At 44.2% G+C, this 25,388-nt stretch overlaps 1 protein-coding gene across 1 annotated transcript in view; it reads right to left on the reverse strand.

The window, feature by feature from the left end:
- Positions 1-11,336: 11,336 nt before the first annotated feature.
- Positions 11,337-25,388, reverse strand: part of LOC143938542 (solute carrier family 13 member 1-like) — a 64,063-nt gene continuing 50,011 nt past the window's right edge. The window contains exons 13-16 of the mRNA XM_077460898.1: positions 24,665-24,792; positions 21,556-21,717; positions 18,459-18,596; positions 11,337-15,886 (exon numbers count right to left, since the gene is read on the reverse strand). Of these exons, the coding sequence (XP_077317024.1) occupies positions 15,746-15,886; positions 18,459-18,596; positions 21,556-21,717; positions 24,665-24,792 (569 nt within the window). The 3' untranslated portion in view covers positions 11,337-15,745. The remainder of the gene's footprint in view (positions 15,887-18,458; positions 18,597-21,555; positions 21,718-24,664; positions 24,793-25,388) is intronic.

Consider the following 25,388-nt stretch of genomic DNA (forward strand, 5'->3'; position numbering starts at 1 on the left):
TGTAGTAGTTTTATAGCAGTTTTGAAAAAAAATTGTATAAATATATATGGATAAATGCATAAGTATAACAGATATTTTCTTTTTTATATAGCATGCTTGTAATAGTAATTATTCATGCTTGTTGTAGTTTCATAGTAGTTTTGAAAAAAATAAAAATAAATGTATAAATATAACAGATATTTTCTTTATACAGCATGCTTGTAGTAGTAATGGTAATTATTTATAATTAAAGTAGTTTTACAGTAGATTTGAAAAAGATAAAATGTATAAATATATATGTATAAGTATAACAGATATTTTCTTTTTATACAGCATGCTTGTAGTAGTAATGGTAATTGTTTAAAATTGTAGTAGTTCAAAAAAACAAAAATTGTAACCAAAATATAAGTATAAATGCATATATGTATAAGTATAACAGATATTTTCATTTTATACAGCATGCTTGTAGTAGTAAATGTAATTGTTTATTCTTGTAGTAGTTTTATTGTAGTTTTGAAAATAAAAAATAAAAAAATAAAATAAAAAATGAATAAATATATAAGTATAAAATATATATATATATATGTATATATATGTATATATATATATGTATATATATGTATGTATATATATGTATGTATATATATGTGTATATATGTATATATATGTATATATGTATGTATAAGTATAACAGATATTTTCTTTTTATACACTATGCTTGTAGAAGTAATGGTAATTGTTTATGCTTTGAAAAAAAACACATGATCCCTCCCCCCTTCCGGTGCCACAATTGGCACCTTTCAGGGGGGAGGGGGGTGCAGATACCTGTATAATACAGGTATTTGCACCCACTTCCGGGCATAGATAGCCGCAGATTCTGTGGGTATTTATGCCACTTCCTGCGGGGCCCCCGCTGTCTGCTAGGAAACACACGGATCCCAGAGACAGCAGGGACCATCCTTATTGCGCAGTGCGACTCGCGCATGCGCCATAGGGAACTGGGAAGTGAAGCCGCAAGGCTTCACCCTCTGATTCCCATACTGAAGATGGCGGCGGCAGCACCCGAGAGCCAATCGAGAGATCGGCTTCGGGTGCCGACATCGCGGGCACGCTGGGCAGGTAAGTGTCCATATTTTAAAAGTCAGCAGCTGCAGTATTTGTAGCTGCTGACTTTTAAAAACAAAAAACGGCGGAACTCCCGCTTTAAATTAATAAATGTAAAAGATATAAACCTATAAAATGGAAATGTATGACTGTATGAAATGTAAGTGTATACATTTAACCACTTGCTTACTGGGCACCTAAGCCCCCCCTCCTGCCCACACCAATTTTCAGCTTTTAGCACTGTCACTCTTTGAACGACAATTGCGCGGTCATACAACACTGTACCCAAATTCGTTTTTTCCCACAAATAGAGCTTTCTTTTGGTGGTATTTGATCACCTCTGGGTTTACCGATTAAAAAAAAAAAATACAAAACCGTTTTATATTTTGTTATTAAATTTTGCAAACAGGTAATTTTTCTCCTTCATTGACGTACGCTGATGAGGCTGCACTGATGGACACTGATAGGCGCATTGATGGGCACTGATGGGCACTAATAGGCAGCACTGGTGGGCACTGATGGGGTGGCACTGAGAGGTGGCACTGGTGGGCGGCACTCAAGGGCATTGATAGGTGGCACCAAAGGGCACTAATAGGTGGCGCTGATAGGTGGCAGTGGTGGGCACTGATAGATGGCAGCGATGGGCACTGATGGGTGGCATTGATGGGCACTGATCGGCACTGGTAGGTGACACTGGTAGGCCGCACTACTAGGTGGCACTGATGGGGCACTGATTGCTGGCATTTATGCACTGATTCGTGGCACTGTGTGGGCACTGGCAGGTGGCACTGGAAGGCGGTACTCGTGGGCACAGATGAGGCAGCTTCGCCTCTTCCTCTTCAGGACCGATGTCCCTTGCACTGAGGCCTGTCAGCGTGAGGAGAGAAAAAAAACGATTACCGATCTTCTGTTTACATTATGTTATCAGCTGTAATTGGCTGACAGCTGATCAAGTGGTAAGGGGCCGGGATCTGATCAGTGATCACCCAAGTCTCATTGACTCAATGATCACTCACTAATCGCACACTCACTAATATCGCACTGTACCCCAGTGCTAAGGGTGAATGGCAAAGATACACAAAGTGTTTCCACAAGGATCGGAGTTTAAAGGGATTGTAAAGTGAATATTTTTTTTTTTTTTAAATAACAAACATGTCATACTTACCTCCACTGTGCAGTTCGTTTCGCAGAGTGGCCCCGAACCTGCTCTTCTGGGGTCCCTCGGCAGCTGTCTCTGCTTCCTCCCGCAGGTGCTTCTCACGTTCATGCGAGCTCCCTCGCATGGTGAGAAGCATCTGCGGGCGCGCTCCCGTGATACAGCTGGTGGCTATAGCCGCTCGCTGTATCACATGGCCAGCCCCCCCCCCCCCCCCGGCGCTCCGTGTCAGTGGATGTGATTGACAGCAGCGCGAGCCAATGGCTGCGCTGCTTTCCATCCATCCACTCCAGCCAATCAGCGACCAGGCTGAACGGTGGAAAGGACGACGGGGGCGAGCCCGGGATTTTCGAGGGGTGAGGTAAGTTAAACGGGGGGCTGGGGGCGCCGGCACTGTCAGATGTTTTTTCACCTTAATGCATAGAATGCATTAAGGTGAAAAAACATTTACCTTTATAGACCCTTTAAGGACGCGGGTGACGTCACGATCACTGTCACGTGGTTTCCGCACGCGTTACGTCCCAATCCTCGTGGAAACATTTTGTGTATCTTTGCCATTCACCCTTAGCACTGGGGCACAGTGCAATATTTGTGAGTGTATTTTTTTTTTTACATTTACGTTTTTAGTATTCAGAAAGCACTAGGTTTCATTGCTTTTGTTTCATGTACCTTATCTGGGAGCTGATGATGATATGCCTGAGATATAGCAAGCCCAATATTCGTTACCAGTATTTTGTCCTGCTGACTCTGCTGACATAATCCCTTAAAGGGGCCGCTGTGTTTGACCTGACTGATTCACTCAGGGGTCCATTGTCTGAGGTGAGCGGCCATTACTATCGGTGGTGGAGGTTGTAACTTAAGTCACCATACTTGACTCTTCGATCATCTATCTCACTGGATATCTGCTGGCTTCTCTGCTGTTTTCATCAATGATTTTTTCATTATAAAGAAAATGGACTATTTCTCTGTTTGATCTGGCAGAAGCACTTAGGTGTAACCTTTTGTTTACACTTTACTTTATTTTCTAAAGTTTTAATTTTTCCATCACATTAGGGCAAAAAGTCCCCTGATACATTTCTGGTGACAGGTTCTCTTTAATGAGACATGAGATGTCTACAAGACACCTCATGTCTCACCTGTCATCCAATGAAAATAAATAAGTGCAGATTACACTCTATTCGTTTTTTTTTTCTTTTCTCTAGCCATATAGGCTGGGGAAAGTGACGTAAGGACCCGGAAGTGACATTTTACATGTAATTTCTGGGTTATTAACAGGAAGGGAAGATCAGCAAATGGATGCACACTGGTACCTGCCATACTCACATCCATCACATCTGATGTAAGGGGGGGGGGGGGGGTGCACTGGATATCTAGTCTTATAGATACAACCGACCCTTTGGGAGAAACCATAATGCTGATAAACCCCTGGTAGAACATTTTTAGTATTTTAAGGAAAATAATTAGCAAACAGATGTTCACAAATTTTCCCTTCTACCCAGTGGCACCTACCATGCAGGTTCTGGGTTCACCGATGGGCAAATGGAGCCCGGAAAAAATGGCATCAGAGCATGTGAGGGGCATTTTCTGGGGTATGTGGAAGCTCTTGGGTGTAACTGTTTTTTTTTACACTTCTTCTTTAAACTTTTTATTTTTCCATCACATGGGGACAAAAGTCCCCAATCTGATGCATTTTTGGTGACAGGCAGGGCCATCTTAATGAGAGGGCACACCTGGGCACAGCCAAGGGGCCCCAGCTACATGGGGGGGGCCCTGCACTTTCCCCAAAGAAGCTGCTCCTTGATCCCACGCTGCCCGGAAATTGGCAGCCCTATGATGGCACAGAGTGATGGATACATGGGGGAGACAGGCTGGCAGCTGTGTGCCAAGCTGTAGAGAACAATACGTATTTCACAGCCAGCAGGGATGGGCGGGGTCACAGCACCAGTGATGCTCTGACCCTGCTCCATGCAGCTTGAATGCTCGGGACTTGAAGTCCGCAGGGTAGGAGATGGAGTGGGATCTGCTGAGTTGGCAGCACTGAGAGCCTGCCTGTGGAAATGAGATTGTGGATGGTGTCATGGTGAGCCCAGCTGTCCAGCACTGTTTTCACCGAAGGGCTTGGAATGCCCAAAGGAATGCTCCCTCCTCCACCCCTCCTTCTGCATGCATGACTTCATTGGTATAGGTGAGTCCTTGCTAGAGGTGGGTACATATCCAAAAGTTCACATGCACTGTATCTCCACTGGAAACGGGGGTACTACATGGCTGGAATAATGGTGGTGGGGATTTCAAGAGTGTATGGGGGAAAAAAACAATGCTGAGGGGGGATCTGGAGTGTATAGGGGGTAGCAATGCTTGGGGTATCTTGGGTGGCTATACTGCTAAAGGTATCAGGGATATAGAGAGGCCACAGTGTAGGCAGTGTAGGGGGTATCAGGAATGTAGTGGGGTCACAATAAAAGGAGTATCTTATTATATATGGTAACAATGCTGGGGGAATATCTAGGGTGCAGAGAGGGATCAGAGTGCTGGGGGATATCTGGGGTGTAGAGGGGTCAGAGTGCTGGAGGATATGTGGGGTACAGAGAGGGATCAGAGTGCTGGGAGATATCTGGGGTGTAAAGGGGTCAGAGTGATGGGGGGGACATATGGAGTGCAGAGAGGGATCAGAGTGCTGGGGGAATATCTGGGGCGCAGAGAGGGATCAGAGTGCTGGGGGGATATCTGGGGTGTAGAGGGGTCAGAGTGCTGGGGGGATATCTGGGGTGTACAGGGGTCAGAGTGCTGGGGGGATATCTGGGGTGTAGAAGGGTCAGAGTGCTGGGGGATATCTGGGGTGTAGAGAGGTCACAGTGCTGGGGGGGAATCTGGGGTGTAGAGGGGTAACAGTGCTGGGAGGAATATCTAGGATGTAGAGGGGTCAGAGTTCTGGGGGGAAATCTGGGGTGTAGAGGAGTCACAGTGCTGGTGTGATATCTAGGGTGTAGAGGGGCCAGAGTGCTGGGGAGTTATTTATTTGTAGCTGAGAATCCAGGGTGTGGAGGTGGGAACAGGATAACAATGATAGGGAGAAACCTGGTGTATGTATGAGGGGGGTTAGTTGGGTGGAGTTAGGAGTGATGGATGTATATAAGATGTAGAGGGGTTACAATGTCTGAGGCCCTGTGAGGCTGAATGGTGCTTCATGATTTTTATTGGCGGCCATGTCTATACTTGTCACAGCTGTCCTGAGCATCATTCTAGCAGATATATTACATGCACAGGACAGTTTTGATACTTTATGTATGTAGTATTTCCCCACTGTTTCTTTGCTGTACAGAATGATTGTTCATGTAGTTAAAGCGGAGCTCCGCCCAAAAGGGGAAGCTCCGCTTGTCTGCCTCCTACCTACTTGATGTCTGTTTACCTGCGCTGTCTCCATTGTAGGGGCCCCAGAGCATTACTTTGCCCAGGGGGGCCCATGATGCTATTAAGACCGTCCTGATGACAGGTTCTCTTTAATGAGACATCAGAGGTCTCACCTGTCATCACTGATCTTCTCTTCCTCTACCTGGTGGCACCCACCATGCAGGTTCCGGGTTCACCAATGGGCACAGGTTTTTTTGGTAACAGGTTCTCTTTGATGAGACATCAGGAGTCAAAAAGAGCCCTGATGTGACATCTCACCTGTCCTTTAATAAAACTAACAGGACTCAGAAGTGATGTTTTAGATGTTGCTTTTGGGTTATTAACAGGAAGGGGAGATCAACAAAGAGACATTGCTGATCTCCCTCTCATCTATCTGGTCCCAGGTTTTCTGATAGACATGGAGCCTGGAAACCTGATGGAGGAGGACCCAAGATCACTGGTGGGGGACTCCAAATAAGTTTCAAAATTCAGGGCCTCTCTGTGCCATCCTGTTGCACACAGAAGATTAGTCTAACAGATTTGTTATTTTAACCACTTCAACTCTGGAAGGTTTTACACCATCATGACCAGGCTATTTTTTGTGATATGGCACTGTGTTGCTTTACCTGACAATTGCACAGCTGTGCGACGCTGTACACAAATAAAATTGATGTCCTTTTTTTTCTCACAAATAGAGCTTTCTTTCGGTGGTATTTGATCACATCTGTGATTTAAATTTTTTGTGCTATAAACAAAAAAAAGACTGACAATTTTGAAAAAAAAAAAACAATATTTTTTTACTTTCTGCTATAAAACATTATCAATAAAAATTTTTTTAAAAATCTAATTTCTTTATCAATTTAGGTCAATATGTATTCTGTTACATATTTTTGGTAAAAAATACCAATAAGCGTATATTGATTGGTTTGTGCAAAAGTTATAGGGTCTACAAACTACGGGATATATTTATGGATATTTTGTTTTTATTATTGTTTTTAATAGCAATGGCAGCGATCAGCGCTTTAAAGCAGGACTGCAACATTGCGGCAGACAAATCTGACACTAAGATACACATTTTGGGGACCTGTGACACCAATACAGTGATCAGTGCTAAAAAAACGCACTGTCACTGTATAAATGACACTGGCAGGGAAGGGGTTAAATGTGCTCCTAAGGGGTGCTTTCTAACTGTGTGGGGATGCTTAGTTGAAGCACAATATCTCTCTTTACTCTCTGACAGAACAGCAGTCTGCCTTGTTTACATGGGCAAATTGCTATTCTCCCTTTCCTCCTATCGGTGGGTCCAATGGCCGCCGGGACCCGGACTCACTAATTGGCTCCCATTGTGTCCAGTCACAATGGTAGCAGCTGTCTGGTGGCACGCACGCACCCCCTGGATTGCGTGCATAAAATGATGTACCTGTATGTGAGTTTGCACGGCCGGGCTGTCTGCGGTGGGCAGTCCTAAACTGGTTAATTAAGAAAAAAAAAACATTACACCCACCTTAACAGGAAAAGGAGATAAGCAAATGGACATTCGCTGATCTTTTTCTCATCTACTTAGTGGCACCCACTAGAAAAAAACATTCAAAACATTTTATTCATCACATTCGGACAAAGTCTCCTATGTGATGCATATTGTTACTGTTTTTTATTGTTAACCATTGTTTGCTTTTCAGGTACACCATTCAGCTACAGCACTGATCTGTTTACTCTGACAGCAACAGTGTTTGCTTTTAGAATACATAAATCAATGACTACAGCGCTGTAGGAGGTGATTTCACCACAATTAAATAAAAGAGCATATATGAAGCATATGTGAAGCATGGGGGCTCGAGTGGTAAGAGGGCGGATCACCCCTATGCTTCGGCATATGATTTTTACTCTTTTTTGGCACAGATTGCAGGTACGCCATTCAGCTGCAGCACTGATCTATTTATTCTGACAACAGGGTGTCAGGGCTGGCTTAGCCCTTCCTCCTCTGGGCTGGCCGCTCAGCTGTCGGCTAACTGCCAGCTCTCTTCTTTCTCCACTCTTACCAGCTGTTTCTGATGATGCTCGTCTGGCCAGCCTATTTAAAGTCTCCAGCTCATTTCTCCATTGCCTTCACGTTTGGTCACATCACTAGGAACCAGCTCCTGCTGTTGTTTCAAGACTGGCTTGCTGACATCCCACCTGGCTTCCATCCTGCTTGCAGTTGCTCACCTTGGATCCCTGACGTCTGGACTGGCTGATTACCCGATCTGGTTTATGAACTTTGGACTGGCTGACTACCTGATCTGGCTACTGGACTCTGGCTTGCTTGACTACGCTTTTTCCTATTTACCTTTTTATTTTTATTAATAAACAAGTGTGATTTGATTGTACTTCTGTCTCTGTCTGTTTCATGGTTCCTGACACAGGGTTTGCTTTCAGAATATATAAATCAGTGACTACAACCACCCTTTTAAATAAAAGAGCATATATGCCAAAGCATGGGGGCTGGGGTGGTAAGAGGGTGGAACACCCCTATGCTGAGGCATACAGTGCCTTGCGAAAGTATTCGGCCCCCTTGAACTTTTGAACCTTTTGCTACATTTCAGGCTTCAAACATAAAGATATAAATTTAAATTTTGTGTGAAGAATCACCAACAAGTGGGACACAATTGTGAAGTGAAATGAAATCTATTGGATATTTTAAACTTTTTTAGCAAATAAAAAAACTGAAAAGTGGTGTCTGCAAAATTATTTGGCCCCTTTACTTTCAGTGCAGCAAACTCACTCCAGAAGTTCAGCGAGGATCTCTGAATGATCCAATGTTGTCCTAAATGACTGATGGTGATAAATAGAATCCACATGTGTGTAATCAAGTCTCTGTATCAATGCACCTGTTCTGTGATAGTCTCAGGGTTCTGTTGAAAGCGCAGAAAGCATCATGAAGACCAAGGAACACACCGGGCAGGTCCGTAATACTGTTGTGGAGAAGTTTAAAGCCGGATTTGGATACAAAAAGATTTGCCAAGCTTTAAACATCCCAAGGAGCACTGTGCAACCGATCATTTTGAAATGGAAGGAGTATCAGACCACTGCAAATCTACCAAGACCTGGCCGTCCCTCTAAACTTTCAGCTCAGATAAGGAGAAGACTGATCAGAGATGCAACCAAGAGGCCCATGATCATGAACTGCAGAGAACTACAGCTGAGGTGGGAGAGTCTGTCCATAGGACAACAATCAGTCGTACACTGCACAAATCTGGCCTTTATGGAAGAGTGGCAAGGAGAAAGCCATCTCTCAAAGATATCCATAAAAAGTCATGTCTAAAGTTTGCCACAAGCCACCTGGGAGACACACCAAACATGTGGAAGAAGGTGCTCTGGTCAGATGAAACCAAAATCTAACTTTTTGCCCACAATGCAAAACGATATGTTTGGCGTAAAAGCAACACAGCTCATCACCCTCAACACACCATCCCCACTGTCAAACATGGTGGTGGCAGCATCATGGTTTGGGCCTGCTTTTCTTCAGCAGGGACAGGGAAGATGGTTAAAATTGAGGGGAAGATGGATGCAGCCAAATACAGGACCATTCTGGATGAAAACCTGTTGGAGTCTGCAAAAGACCTGAAACTGGGACGGAGATTTATCTTCCAACAAGACAATGATCCCAAACATACAGCAAAATCTACAAAGGAATGGTTCACAAATAAACGTATCCAGGTGTTAGAATGGCCAAGTCAAAGTGCAAACTGCTGTTCACAAACACTCTCCATCCAACCTCACTGAGCTCGAGCTGTTTTGCAAGGAAGAATGGGCAAGAATTTCAGTCTCTCGATGTGCAAAACTGATAGAGACATACCCCAAGCGACTTGCAGCTGTAATCGCAGCAAAAGGTGGCTCTACAAAGTATTAACGCAAGGGGGCCAAATAATTTTGCACACCCCACTTTTCATTTTTTTATTAGTTAAAAAAGTTTTAAAAATCCAATAGATTTTGTTCCACTTCACAATTGTGTCCCACTTGTTAGTGATTCTTCACAAAAAATAAAAATGTTATATTTTTATGTTTGAAGCCTGAAAGAGGAAGTAAACCCTGATGGGTTTACTTCCTCTTTTTTTCCCTGCAAAGGTAAAGCATAATGGACTACTATGCATCGCATAGTAGCTCATTATGTGTCACTTACCTGACACAGGAGCCAGCGAAGTCGCCGCTGTCCCCTGTAGTCCGCCGCATCCATCTTGCTGGTGGCGTCTCGCAGCTCCGACGAATCACAGCGGCGAAGCCGCGATGACGTCACTCCCGCGCATGCGCACGGGAGTCGCGTCTCGCAGCTCCGCCGCTGCCATTCGGCGAAGCCGCGATGACGTCACTCCCGCGCATGCGCACGGGAGTCGACAAATTAGGCAAATCCATTCTTGGACTTGCCACATTTAGTGCGCCTGCGCGCCGCTGTCTACGGCGCATGCGCCGTAGACAGCGGTGCCCATTTTTGGGCAAATATCTCCTAAACCATATAGGTTTAGGAGATATTGCTTGGACCTACAGGTAAGCCTTAATCTAGGCTTACCTGTAGGTCAAAGTGGTTTGAAAGGGTTTACTTCCTCTTGAAATATGGCAAAAGGTTGAAAAGTTCAAGGGGGCCGAATACTTTCGCAAGGCACTGTAAGTGTCCGATTATTAAAAGTGAGCAGCTGCAGTATGTGCAGCTGCTGGCTCTTAATTTTTGCAGCAGTGGGCGGACCTCCGCTTTAAGCTAAGGAAAAATCTCCTTGCAAAGTCTGGAGATGCTCTGATGTTTAAATTTGGGATCATTTTCTTATTGTAAATCCCCCCAACGGGGATACAGACAGCTAAAAAACCTGACAAGGGAGTGTAAACCTCCAACACTTTATCCAAGCCTACAGAAACAATTCAATGTGAAAGGGAGCATGGGCAGGCTGATTGTACCCAATCGATCAACTTGGGTACAACCAGCATTTCGGATTTTTAGTATGCGATTATTGCCATCAGCTATAGCCATTTAGCTATAGCCGCTAGCAGTAAGCATTGTGCTCTCCCAGCAGGGCTCTCTACGTCCCCTCCCCTTCCCCCCTCCAAAGGGAGAACACATTATCTCCATGGGAGAGATTCCACAATCAACACTGACTGTGTTGATGGGGGAAATAGAGCATTTTTCTTTCAGACGCAGGAGAAAAAAAAATAGCACAATCTAAGGCCGGCCAGCTCTTACATCTGGACTGTTTACCCTTGGTCTTACCAGTCTTGTAATAAGAATCATGATTACTTAAAGTGACAATAATCTGTATTCTCCAAATATAATCCATATAATCCAATACTTTATGGCCCCACAATCTATTTTTCTTCCTCCATGTAATGTCCTCCTTTTCCCTCTCACATTCATATGTTTGGAATAAGCAGTGAATGTTAGTTGTGATCATGTGTACTGCTCTATGAACACTACCAATCCCATAGTCCATGTCAGGAGTGAGCAAATGATGACGACTACGTTCTTTTACACAGAGGGATCATGGAGTATAAACGTAGCCAGCCACCCTCTAACATTAAGTCAGATTACAGCAGCAAAAAAATAAAAAAAAATAAAAGAAGGAATTTATAGGAGGTTGATAGCAATAGAATACAGAATAGATTTTTTGAAAAATCAGAGATTAGTGTCACTTTAAAGCAGAGTCCCCTCCCAATCCAAGCATGAAATAATTTGGCTACAACACAAGCATTAATACAATCACTGCATTTTTTATTCAAAATTATTATTATTATTATTAAACACTTGGAGTCTATTGTTAGTATCTCCAGGTTAATAAGATACATCATTTATAGTAAAAAAAATCCTCCCAAAAACAGAATTGCTTTTGTGCAATCGACCTCTGATAATGCAATTATTTTACCCTACTGTGCAAATAAAAAAATAAGCATTGTCCAGCACATGCCAAAAAGGAACATATAATAGTTCTGCCCATACGGCTGCAGTTCACAGACAGAGCGATTAATGCCAATTCAACAAGAGCATACAAAAGCTTTTAATATCTGTAACAGCTTTGAGTATGTCATGCTCCTGGCTTGTGGAGGGATGTTGTCGTCCCCAGTCGTTACGATTATCAGGTCTCAGTACTGCACTGCTAAGCCATTCCTTACCCCTGCGGTACCAGCTATCAGTGAATCCTGCACTGTACAGCTGCTCAGTACCTGGGAAGGGAGACAAGCACATAAACAAACTTTTACTAGTATCTTTTCTACCATGTTTAGCACCAAAAGTAACTGCACTGTACACTTTGAAGATCACCTGTTCAATAGTCTGAGAGTGCTCAATACAATGCTTTACCTCTAAAGCTCCAATTCTTCTTCATTGTTAAAAAAAAAAAAAAAAAAAGGAAGAAGAAATATTGTTATGGTGGGCTTATAAAGATCACAGACAGTATGGCCCGGGACAAGGGGTGGGCAAGAGGGACAGTTGCCCTGGGCGCAATGGTTTACTGGGTGCAGGATCCTCTAAGCTTGCACATCATGAATGAGGGAGGGGGACGCCATTTGGCATCTTTGTCCTGGGTGCTGGACTTGTCCCAGCACTGCGGACAGTTATTGCACCATACAATTAAAGGAAACAGCCATGCGATACAAGCATTGCCAAATTCCTCCTGAGAATTCTAGTTGTCTGGATGTCATGTAGACCTTTTGCATCTATAGGGACTCAGTCATTGTCCATTCAGGGCAAACTCACTTTTTGAAATTAACCCCCTTGAGCTACTTGCTACATTACTCAGTTGGAGTTGCCATAAATACCCAGGGCTTAGCCAGAACCAGCTGCTGACAAATGCTATGCTAACACTCCAAAAGATCCAACTATACCACAATCACTGAATCCACATACACTTTGTTATATTCTTCAAGCTCCGATGGAGAGGGTGGCGTTACAGCCCCCAATATGCCTTGGCTTTGCAAACAATCATTGGAATAAATTTGTATTTGTACTTGAATACCACAGTGTGGTGCTTCAATTCCAAGGTGACCTTGGAAGCCCTTCATTGGGCAGAAGCTGCCAAGACAATATTTAAGCTCTCTATATTCACTACTAACATACACTAGCATTAAACAAAATAATGTAAAACAAACGTATCAAAGGAAACAAAGGGTACCAGCACCTCTTATGCACTTCCCCAAATGTTGGGCGCAAAGGGGTTACATCAGCCCTGTGTAAACTCCATTGTCATCTGACACAGAACCTACACAGGGGTTAGAACTGCGCATGAATGGAAAAGTGGTGAAGGAGGATTAAAGGTTGGGCCAGGAGTGAGTTTCAAAGAGACTGTCGCATTGCCCTGAATGGGAAAAATGGCCGTGTCTTTATCAAATGACTGACCTGGAACAAGGGTGTATCTGAAGTGTTGACTTCAATGGCCTAATGCTTGCTGCAGGTCAGAGATTCATAAGATGGCCATGATAAGAAACTGCATGACAGCCAGGCAACTGGTGCTTTTGAAGGAGGATGGCAACATATCTCATGTCAGATACTGGATACTCTTCAATCATAACTGGAGAGAACGCCATATAATTGAAATGGCTTGTACAAATTTGCCTACAATCTCTTGTACAAATCTAAAAGGAGAAGAAAAAAGTTCTTCAGCTGTTCTGAGGGCCTGTTCCACCAAGCTTGTCCATGCAAAGCCAATCTATTTCCACAGCATGGATACTTTATATACTAGGTCATTCCATAATAAGGATTGTTCTTGATGTCCATAGCAACCAGATTTTCCCTTTCATTCTCCCAGAACTTAGTGCACTGTAGAGAGAATAGGTTGCTATGGATGACCAGATCAGTTCTTCTAGTCTAATGTGAGGAGAGGGCACAAGGGGCTGGATTGAAATAAATTAGAAGAAGTTAGCAACTTTTTAAGATTCCAGACATATCAACCTGCAGAGTTTATAATCCCTTTTGTAAGTAACTAAAAATAGCGCCTGAAAAAAGCGGCTCCTTTAACTCCAGTGTGAAAGCCGGAGGGCTTTCACACTGGAGCGGTGCGCTGGCAGGACGGTAAAAAAAGTCCTGCTAGCAGCATCTTTGGAGCGGTGAAGGAGCGGTATATTCAGCGCTCCTAAACCGCTCCTACCCAGTGAAATCAATGGGGCAGCGCAGCTATACCGCTGGCAAAGCGCTGCTACAGGGGCGCTTTGAACCCATTTTCAGCCGCAAGCGGGGGGTAAAACAGCCCTGCTAGTGGCCAAATACCGCTGCTAAAACGATGATAAAGCGGCGCCAAAAATAGCGACGCTTTACCGCTGACACCCGCACCACTCCAGTGTGAAAGGGGCCTTAGTCTATTGTCCACTTCAGACAGATCATAGAAGCTCGGTTAGCATGCCATGGCGCATGCTTTAGTTCTCCAGCCTCTTAATTCTGAAATAAATGGGCAAAGCTGGGAGTTAAGCTAGTCCACATTTTCCCTTTTCTAGCCTGGTACACACTAAAGCCGGGTACATATGGGCCAAATGTCAGGAGACAACGGTCGGTTAAAAAAAAAAAAAATGTCTGACATTTGGCTCATGTGTATGTCAGTCTGTCGAACGAAAAAAAAAAACCTGACAGGTCTGAGCCACTGTACTAACCATCCAACATTAGTACAGTGATCTCCCCTGCTGAGCTGTTGTGTGCTGACAGGGTGACCGCCCCCCCCCCCCCGCCAAAAAAACTCCGATCAGCGCTTTCAGCCATGGGCTGAGAGTGCTGATGGGGAGCCGGTTGGCTGCTGGTTTTCCAGCATGCTCGTCCGACAGAAGACGGCCAAACGGCTGGCTTCTGTTGGACCGGCTGGCATACACACAGGCCGAATGTTGGCCCTTTTTTTTTTTTTTTTACCGGCCGATGTCGGGCAGCATATGGCCTGTGTGTACAGGGCTTAAGAATCCGGATATCCTAGTCACATACCCCTATGACACTAGTATAATCTTAAGATTCCTGGGATATCTTTCCAAATTTCTTTAATACATCTTTCATCCTTCTGACTGCTCTAGTCTGACAAAAAGATACAATTTGATTGGTTGATACAAGTAATACCAATTTGTACATCTCTTCCCACTGTCCGAACAACAATGTAAAGTCAGTCAGGGAAGAGAAAGAAGGTGCTACTGGTAAAACTACACGTGATCTAGTAAAGGAGGAATACTCCAATTTACCAAAAGGCCTTCTGAATTGGATTCACTTAATTCATTTAAAAAAAATCCTGGACAATGAAAGCACACGTTTTATGGGCCAAATCACTTCAAAGCCCAATTGTAGTCTTAGCCCTTGTACACACAGTCGGAGATTCCGACAACCTAATCCATTGGATTTTGTCCAAAACTGTTGCATACACACGGTCGGTAGTAGCCAATAGCTTTGGTGTAGGAATTTGATCTGAGCATGTGTGGCACTTTGTCCGATCTGAATTCTCTACACATGATCGGAGCATTTTGTCGGAAAACTTTACCAACAAGTTGGAAAACTTGGTCCGTCGGATACTCCGACGGAAACAGTCCAATGGAGACCACACACAGTCGGAATATCCGCCAAAATGGTCCGATCGGACACATTCCTTCGGAATCTCCGACCGTGTGTACAAGGGCTTATACCTTTTCTTTTCACTCCTGTATGTCTGTATTTTATGGCACCTGTGTAAGTTCACCTTACAGAGTTTTCTGTAAAGGTGAACTTACCCTTTAACAAAAGTGGGCCCAATTCATAAAGCTTTACACAAGGATAAGAAGCTTTAATTTCAGCCATGTAACCAGATTTGAATCTCACAGGACTCAGCTGAGTTTTCTTTTTGGAAACAAGGCTCCTTATACTGGTGTTAAACTGAGCCTCATGTCTGGCTTAATATCTATTTCTAGGACTTCAGTTGGGCTTTAAGGGATTTCCAGACACAAGTGACATCACCAAGCCTCAAGTCTCGATGAGGTTACAAGTCTCCTGCAAACCCTTGTGCTCCTGATGTTTGGCCAACAATGACTTCACAGGGTGGAAACCGGTAGACAGATGTGTCTAAGGAGTGTTTGGGGACTCAGGCAATGGAAACTCGGCCAATTTAGTGCCAAAAAAGTCAGTCTGAATTTGCATTGTTCCAGTTAGAAAATGTAGATACAAAAATGTCATTACGGAGATGCTACTGTTGATACATTGTGTGATGCCCAGTCTGGGAAGTTGTCTAGATCAAACATAGGTATTCCCCATGTATAAAGTCCAAAACATAACGTCAGCATGCTGATAAGGTTTGTCCCCAGTCCCGCTTTCATCTAAAAAAAAGAAAAGAAAGATTAAGTATTGGCAAAAAGCCAATGTGTGCTATGTTCAATTACAATATACACTATATTGTCAAAATTATTGGGACGCCTGCCTTAAATGCACATTAATGGTATCCCAGTTTTGGTCTGTATGGTTCAATTTTGAGTTGGCCCACCCTTTGCAGTTAATGCAGCTTCAACTCCTCCGGGAAGGCTGTCCACAACGTTTAGGAGTGTGTCTATAGGGAATGTTTGACCATTTTTCCAGAAGCGCATTTGTGGCACTGATGTTGGATGAGTAGTCCTGGCTCGCAATCTCCGCTCTAAATCATCCCAAAGGTGTTCTATCGGGTTGAAGCCATTCAAGTTCCTCCACCCCAAACTCACTCATCCATGTCTTTATGGACCTTGCTTTGTGGCACTAGTCCAAATAATTTGGTGGAGGGGGATTATGGGGTGGGGTTGTTTTCAGGGGTTGGGTTTGGTCCCTTAGTTCCAGTGAAGGGACATTTTGGAAAATGTTATGCTCCCAACTTTGTGGGAACAGTTTGGGGATGGCCCAATCCCTGAAAACAACCCCACACCATAATTCCCCCCTCCACCAAATTATTTGGACCAGTGCCACAAAGCAAGGCCTGTAAAGACATGGAAGAGCGAATTTGGGGTGGAGGACCTTGACTGACCTGCACATAGTCTTGACCTCAACCCGATAAAACACCTTTGGGATGAATTAGAGTGGAGACTACGAGCCAGGCCTTCCCGTCCACATCAGTGCCTGACCTCACAAATGCGCTTCTGGAAGAATGGTCAACCATTCCCAATGCTGGGAATTCCCATTTCCTAAACTAAGTGGACAGGCTTCCCAGAAGAGTTGAAGCTGTTATAGCTGCAACGGGTAGGCCAACTCAATATTGAACCCTACAGACTAAGGGCTCTTTCACACGGGGCGGATCAGTGATGATCTGCCCTGTGGATATCCGCTTGCTCAGCGAGGATCGACGTAGCAGGAAGATAACAGGTCTGTCTCTGCACTGTGCGCAGGAGCGGACCTGTAAGAGCGCCGTTCTCCTCCTATGGGAGATCGGATGGCGACGGACCGCACAGTCCGTTGTCACCCGATCCGATGACGGATGGAAAAGTAGGTTTTTCCTCCGTCACACTTTTTCGGATCGGAGCGGGTCAGATGTCAGCGGACATGTCACCGCTGACATCCGACGCTCCATAGACCTCTATGGAGCATTCGTTCAGGTCCGCCTGAAAAACTGACAGGCGGACCTGAACGGATCAGCCGTGTAAAAGAGGCCTAAGACTAGGATGCCATTAAAGCGGGAGTCCGCCGGGAGTCCGCGTTTTTTTTTAAAAGCCAGCAGCTACAAATACTGCAGCTGCTGACTTTTAAAATAGTGACACTTACCTGTCCAGCGTGCCCGCGATGTCGGCACCCGAAGCCGATCTCTCGATCGTCTCTCGGTAGCTGCCGCCGCCATCTTGGTTATGGGAATCAGGAAGTGGAGCCTTTCGGCTTCATTTCCCGGTTCCCTACTGCGCATGCGCGAGTCGCACTGCGCAATAAGAATGGACCCGCTGCCTCTGGGATCTGTGTGTTTCCCAGCAGGCAGCGGGGAACCTTCGGAAAGGGGCGTAATGTACGCCCCTTTCCGCAGAGAGCTATCCTGGAAGTGGGTGAAGATATCTGTGCTGTACAGGTACCTGCACCCCCCTCCCTCCTGAAAGGTGCCAATTGTGGCGCCGGAGGGGGGGAGGGTTCCGATGAGCGGAAGGTCCACTTTAGGGTGGACCTCCGCTTTAATGTTCATGTGCGTGTAAAAGCAATACTTTTGAGAAGTTTATCAAAAGCTTTACTTTAGACAAGATTTTTTTTAGCTCTGATTTCAATTTAAAAAACATAAGATACCGTGTGTATAGTTATTTGAATTTTAGAATTCTTTACGTATTTCTTTCAGATCTGTGCAGTAATCCTGCATGCCACAATGTCTGCGTTTTGCCCCTGTTCAGGAGTTTCCTGTAATAAAGACCAGTCACTGCTGCTCTCTCTCTCTCTCTTTGTGCAGGGTGACTGGTCGTGTCTCCGCAACCTTCTGCAGCTTTCCTCTGGCAGCCTGTAGTGGATGGACTTGCTTAACCCCTCTCACAGCTCTGCTCTCTGCACAGGCTATATGCAGTACAGTGATTGGGTCACTGCTACTTGGAATTTGGCCCACACAAAGTGGGTTTTACATCATTCATGGCAACTGAGGAACATAAATAAAAAATATTTTTTGTGCCGCAAGTCCAAATTTAAAAATATAAGATCTTCTGATTTCTTCCAAGCTGTACCTGCAAAAGCATGTTGTAGCCATCTTTTACAGCTACAGTAGCCTGCCACTAAAAATGGTGGTAACAGTATATATAGATATATTATTCTGTTATCCACTTTTACAAGTGCTATGCACTGTGTGGTGTATAAGTGACCAAAATATGTATTCTCCTTTTTTCCTGAAAACTTTTGTTTGCGTTTGCACCATTTAAAAAAAACAAAACCCCAAAAAAAAATTAAAAAAATTAATTGGTATGATCTACTCACCATGTCTGGCACAGTTAAATGGCCATATGAAAATACAATGGCATTTGGAGGATTGGCAACAGGCAAAAGGAATGCACATGAGGCACTTATTGTAGCTGGTATAATTACTAGAAGGGGGTTCACTCCGATTCCTTCAGCCTTTAATCAAAGGGAGAAAAAAATGCACAGATTAATTAAATATTAGAAGCTATGGAGATATTAAAGACACAGATCATGTAATTATTAATACAATGAAGTGGTTTGTGGGAGGGCCAGCTAGGTACCACATATCCCTTGACAATGTAAGCATACAAAAAATTAAATATAGTGGTAGTGGGACTTTAAGGTGATTGTAAAGGTCCTTTATTGTAAAGGTCGTTTTTTTGTTTTTTGTTTAAATAACAAACATGTTATACTTACCTGCTCTGTGCAAGGGTTTTGCACAGAGCGGGCCCGATTCCCTTTTTCTGGGGTCCCCCGGCGGCGCTCCTGGCTCCTCCTCCGCATCAAGTGCCCCCACAGAGAGCCACTTTCCATGGGGGAACTCGTGTGGGCGCACTCTCGAGTCCTGCTGCTGCGTCTATTGACATAGATAGCAGGACTCAGCCCCGTCCCCCATGTCACTGGATATGATTGAAAGCAGTGGGAGCCAATGGCTCAGTCTATCCAATGAGGACCCGAGAACTGCTGGGCTCGTTCTTGTTGCTGGAATGATCGGGCTCAGGTAAGTAAAAAGGGGGTCTCTGGGGGGAAGCTGCACCACAGAAGGTTTTTCACTTTAGTGCATTAGGGTGAAAAACCACGAAACTTTAAAACTCCTTTAAGGTGGAAACATATCTAAAAACAAGTGGAAAATTCCACATATGTCTATTTCACATGTATCGATTGAACATGGCTTATACCACCCAATATTCACCCCATCTGTACGGGGCTTAAAAGATTTTATTCTGCAACAAAAGCCAATGTGTTTCGGGGGCTCAATACTCCCCCTTCATCAGGGCTTGTAGAACAATAACAATAGTCCATCCTGGACTGTAGGTTGGAACCCAACTAGGCATATACAAATGAAGGAGTGTGAACAAAGATGGCTTTACCCAGTCACCAGACTGGGCCAGGTCCAGGAGGATCTAGGCTCACAAAAAAAAAAAAAAAGGGTTGAATGATGCTACGCCATCAGCAGAAAAAAATATTGCAGGGGAAATCTCTGTATTGAAAGGGAATATTGCAACAAAAACTGCTTTTTTATTTCATCTTTTAACAATGTCTTCATGCTTATCTTGTTATTATTGGCTGGAATTTTGCTGGAAATACCAAAACCCAAGCTGTGTAAAAATCATAGCAATCCAGTCATATCTGCATGAGAACAGTTTCTGGCATTGAGATTTACATTGGTAAAATACCAATTACCCTTCAAGACAGTCAGTAACTACATCCTCTAAATAATGATATAGTAAAGCTTCTATAAGCTGTACACACACAATAATTATCTCTAGCATGCAAGCACAATTCAAAAATACTAACTCAATGGGGAAGGGGCGAGCTTAAAGGGGGCGTCAGAATGTGGCTAAGAAAGTTAGTAAAAGTGTATAAATATATCATTTAGGCAGGAGCCATCTAATCTATCAATGTATCTTGTATGGGCAGATTCGGAGTTCATGGAACTCTCTGGGGTGGCTGTGGATTGTACCTGCATGTTCATCTACACTGTAAAATCTATGTGTAGTGTAAATCAGGGCTCAAAATTTTAAGTCCTGAGCTACTAGCCAGGCCTTAAGGGTTACTCGCCACCAGTTGCCCTACCCAACCCCTACCCTGCCCCACTCCTAATTCCATCCCTAAACACGCCCTCATAAATTATCTCATGAAATGACACTTAGGCTACTTTCACACTGGGGCATTGCGGGCGCTGGCGGTAAAGCACCAATATATTTAGCGGTGTTTTACCGTCGTTTTACCGGCCCTATGCAGCCATCAGTGGGGCAGTTTTAACCCCTGCTAGCTGCTGAAAAAGGGTTAAAACCACCCGCAAAGTGTAGCTGCTCTGTGCAATATTTTTGCACAGAGCAGCCCCCAATCCTCTTCTTCTGGGGTCCCCCACCGGCACTCCAAGCCTCTTCTTTTTGGCAGGTGGCCCCAACAGACAGCCGCTTTCCATGGGGCACCCGTGCGTGTTCGCTCCCAAGCCGCCCTGCCTGCTTCTATTGACAGAGAGCGGGTGGCATGGCACCACCCCACGCTTCCATGTCACAGCATTTGATTGACAGCAGGGGGAGCCAATTGGCCCCCACTGGCATCGATCTGCCCAACGACGGGGGGAGCCACTGTTCTTGTACACGTCGTTGGATCAGACTGGGCTCAGGTAAGAAAGAGGGGCTCTGGGGGGAAGCTGTAAGACAGAAGTTTTTTCTCCTTAATGCATAGAATGCATTAAGGTGAAAAACCTTAAGGCTTTAGAACCACTTTAGGTGTTTTTTATTTGCTTAAAGCGGAGCTCCGACTAAAAGGGGAAGCTCCGTTTGTTGGCACCCTCCCCCTCCACTGCCAACGAGTATGATCCGGCCCCTATTCCTTCCTCTCGCTGCCTTCTGAGACACGCACAGTTCCCAGAAGAAGGCAGAACCATTCAGAAAGCGCAGCGTGACCTGTGCATATGTGCAGTTGAAAACTGGCGGTGAAGCCTCAAGGCTTTACTGTCGGTTTCTCTTAATGAAGATGCTGGCGCCTGCACCGGAAGCCGATTTGAAGAATGCATTAAGATAAAACAACCTTCTGCCTTTACAGCCACTTTAACATGGAGGAGCAACCAACCTGAAAATGGAGCACAGAACTTTACAAACTTGTTTGGGCCACTCTTCTGAACTAAAACATTGGCAATGTATGGGTAAGGGGGCAGGAGCTGGAAGGAGCACAGCAGAGACTGCCAATTGTGGGGCAGTAGTAATCAGATTCTGCTTCTATCCTCTGATCACTTTTTTCTTCCAATAGCAGCTCAGGGGCCACCCACAGGTAGGAGACTGCTTCATAAGTGGATCAGGTGACAATCAGGCAATGGTTATGTCATATCTACAAGTGCACTAAAAATGAAATTTTGCACACCGTTTCTGAATTTGTGACATACCAGAGAAGAAAGGATGGGTTGGAATATGGTAATAGTGGCCGGGTTGCTTGCCACTTCTGTAACAGAAGTCACCAGTAGACAGACGATCAGTACAATCACCCAGACAGGCAGGCTGCTTAAAGGTTCCATCTTGTGTCCAACCCATGTTGAAAGGCCAGAGACCTGAACCAAGAAAAAAAAAAGATTAACATTGTACTATTGTACTATTCAAACAATTCTACTATACATTCATTACAATGGGTTCAATAAAGTGCAAAGCGCAGTAATGCACAGCAGTCAATCAAATATGCTCCACCAATTTGAACACTAATATCGAATTGGCTAATACAGGTTACCACGTTATACTGCCAATTATGGTCTGTATACAGTATAATGCTTATATTTGTGCAAAGAAAAATAAGCAAGAGTTAAAGTTAAACTCAAGGCAGATATAAAATACACCAATTAATGAAGCCATATATTCATGATCAATTCATAATGCAATGCCCTTTATAACAGCATTCAGGAAGGGAGATGAATGGGCAGGACTTAGAGCTAATCAGGTGCACTGTTATAGGTAAATATGCTGACAAGGAAAAAACCGATAAGAGGAAACAGTAGATTGAGCAGAGAGATGACCTCATCCATCTGCTGCTGCTCCTCTTTCAAGGGTCTCTGTTATATCAGAATCGCAAAAGGCATCTGCTTTTAAGAATGCTAGTTCCCTGGCAGTCATGTTGACGCTTTGGCTTGACTTCCTGATTCAGAACAAGCATGGAGGAAAAGAACACTCAAAAGCACAATCAGGCATAAAGCATTTTCTTCAAGCCAGTTATGACAGCCTCCACAATTCCCTTATTACAATGTCTCTTGCACTGCCTAGTCAACAGACCTTATCTAGCCATAGATTAGTCCGTGTTTTTTTAGTTCAAGCAGGCTAAAAGGAAAAAAAACAGACCCGATCCCCCCATCCACACATTCAAGGTGAATGAGGAATCCTTCTATTGTGTCATTGTATTCTGACAGTGGGCAGGCTTCCCCGCCGTCAGAATACACTGATCAGTGCTGCAGGCTAAAGTACAGTGTGACCCAAAAAGACAAAATTTAGTGCCACTCAGGTAGAGGAGGTAAGTCCAACTAGACCGCAGGGACAGGGAGGCAGTACAGGCATGGACAGGCATGGACAGGGAGCTCATCCTAGCTCCAAGCTGCATCAATGTCATAAGCCGCACATCATGAAGCAGACCCATGTGCATGAAGTGAGATGAATGGCAGCCTCAGCCTGGACTCCAACCAGGCCATGCTCCCAATGCGTTTTGTTCTGATCCTTGGAGCTTAATCATGGAGATCCCCGTGATTTAGCTCCAAGGGGCAGAGTAGATAGAAGACAAAAAAAAAAAAACGAAAAAACTAGGCACTAAAAAAAAAAAAAAAAAAAAAAAAAAGTAAAGATAAAAAAAAGGCATCGTCCTTAAGAGTCAACCTATTTTTTTTAACCTGCACTACAAGTAGATGCCTGGAAAGTGTTTTATTTCAACAGCTCTCTTTTATGTATGTACATAGAGGCAAAAGAAAAATTGGCAAGCAGCTCATCAGTTTATATTTAGAGACACATCCCATGTGATAGAGCCATTTTGCTGGTCAAAAACCAGACCACTTTTTGCGATTCGGCACTGTGTCGCTTTAACTGCCGATTGCACGGTCATGCGACATGGCTCCCAAACAAAATTGACGTCCTTTTTTCCCCACTAATAGAGCTTTCTTTTGGTGGAATTTTATCACCCCTGCGGTTTTTATTTTTTGTGCTATAAATGAAAATAGAGCGACAATTTTGAAAAAAACGCATTATTTTTTACTTTTTGTTATAATAAATATCCCCCAAAAATATATATAAAAAAATTTTTTTTCCCTCAGTTTAGTCCGATACATATTCTTCTACATATTTTTGGTAAAAAAAAATCGCAATAAGCGATTATTGATTGGTTTGCGAAAAAGTTATAGCGTTTACAAAATAGGGATAGTTTTATGGCATTTTTATTAATAATTTTTTTTTACTAGTAATGGCGGCGATCAGCGATTTTTATTGTGACTGCGACATTATGGCGGACACATCTGACATTTTTGACACATTTTTGGGACCACTGTCATTTATACAGCAATCACTGCTATATAAATGCAATGATTCCTGTGTAAATTACACTGGCAGTGAAGGGGTTAACCAGTGGGTGGCAGTGTAGGGGTTAAGTGTTCCTAGGGGTGTGTTACTAACTGTTGGGGGCTGGGCTTTCATTTAGTGAACACTGATCTCTGCTCCAATCACATGGAGCAGAGAACAGCGTCACTAGTTGCTAGGCAGAACGGTGAGATGCTGTTTATAACAGCATCTCTCCGTTCAGCCGCCCCTTGAGACAATCGCGGGTATGCCCGCGCCGATCGAGTCCGCGAGACCCGCAACCAGACTCACGGGGGTCCCGAACCAGCACGCCGCACTCGCGATGGCAGGGCGACATTAGAGATTGGATGTACCTGTACGTCAATATGCCTGCCCATGCCATTCTGCCGACGTACATCGGTGTGCGCTGGTCGGGAACCGGTTATGATACAAACTGAATTCTGAGTTACTGACAGTAGGTGGAAGATGGGACATGACTATGGCGGTGCCACTGTGGTGAAGTTCTTAGCCCTTGTACACACGGTCGGACATTCCGACAACAAAATCCGTCGGAAAATCTGATCGTTTCTAACGTGATGATGTTATTTCGTTACGACGGAACTACGTTCGGGCTAGTAGCCAATAGCTTTGGTCTAGGAATTTGATCTGATCATGTGTGGCACTTTGCCCGATCGGAATTCTCTACAAACGATCGGACCATGTTGTCGGAACATTTTATAGCCCAGCTCTAAAATGTTGTCAGTCGGATATTCCGACGGAAACAGTCCGATGGAGCCCACACACGGTCGGATTATCCGACAACACGGTCCCATCGGACATTTTCCGTCGGAATGTCCTACCGTGTGTACAAGGGCTTAAAGGGATATGATAATTGGAAGGTATGAGTACATTTAGAAAGTAGGTTGTATTGACTGTAGAGAAGTGCATATAGCTATTCAATATATGTGAATGACTCACTTCACATCCCTTAGCCAAGGCAAAACCCCCTCCAACCAATATAACGATATGCCAAGGTATACATTCTTCAAACTCCTTCCAGGTGATCATCGATGTGTACTCCCCAGACTGGGAAGGCTTAGACTTTTCTAGAATAAAAAAACAAAACAAGGGCATTGTAGATATAAAGGCAAGGTAATGGAACCAAAAATATATTTTAGGTCATTCAAACCAGCAACAACACAAAGCCAGCAGAGAAGGTTTAGCAGAAATGGATGTAACCCACGAATGGAACGCATGTACTATATTGAAACATCAGACGCTTAGAAGTCCCTTGTCACTATAGCCAACACAGGCTACTATAGCAGAGGTATAGACTGGTGTGCACATGAATAAGTCATCTTAAAGTGGTTCTAAAGTCAGAAGGATTTCTATCTATTCTATGCATTACTATAAAAAAAAACTTCTCTGTGCAGCAGCCCTTACCTACTTACCTGAGCCCCATCCCAATCAAACGATGTGGATGAGTCCCTCAGTCATCTGGGACTCTCCCTCCCGATTGGCTGAGACACAGCAGAGGCACCACTGGCTCCCACTGCTGTCAAAGTCAGTTAGCCAATGAGGAGAGAGGGGGTTGGGCCAAACCTTGGCTCCACGTCTGAACGGACATACAGAGCTGCGGCTATGCTCGGGTGCCCCCATAGCAAGCTGCTGGCTGTGGGGGAACTTAACAGGATGGAAAGGC

The sequence above is a fragment of the Lithobates pipiens genome, unplaced genomic scaffold (genome assembly GCF_037356315.1).
Source record: "Lithobates pipiens isolate NorthernLeopardFrog02 unplaced genomic scaffold, aLitPip1_a1.2 Scaffold_10, whole genome shotgun sequence".
Lineage (NCBI taxonomy): Eukaryota > Metazoa > Chordata > Amphibia > Anura > Ranidae > Lithobates > Lithobates pipiens.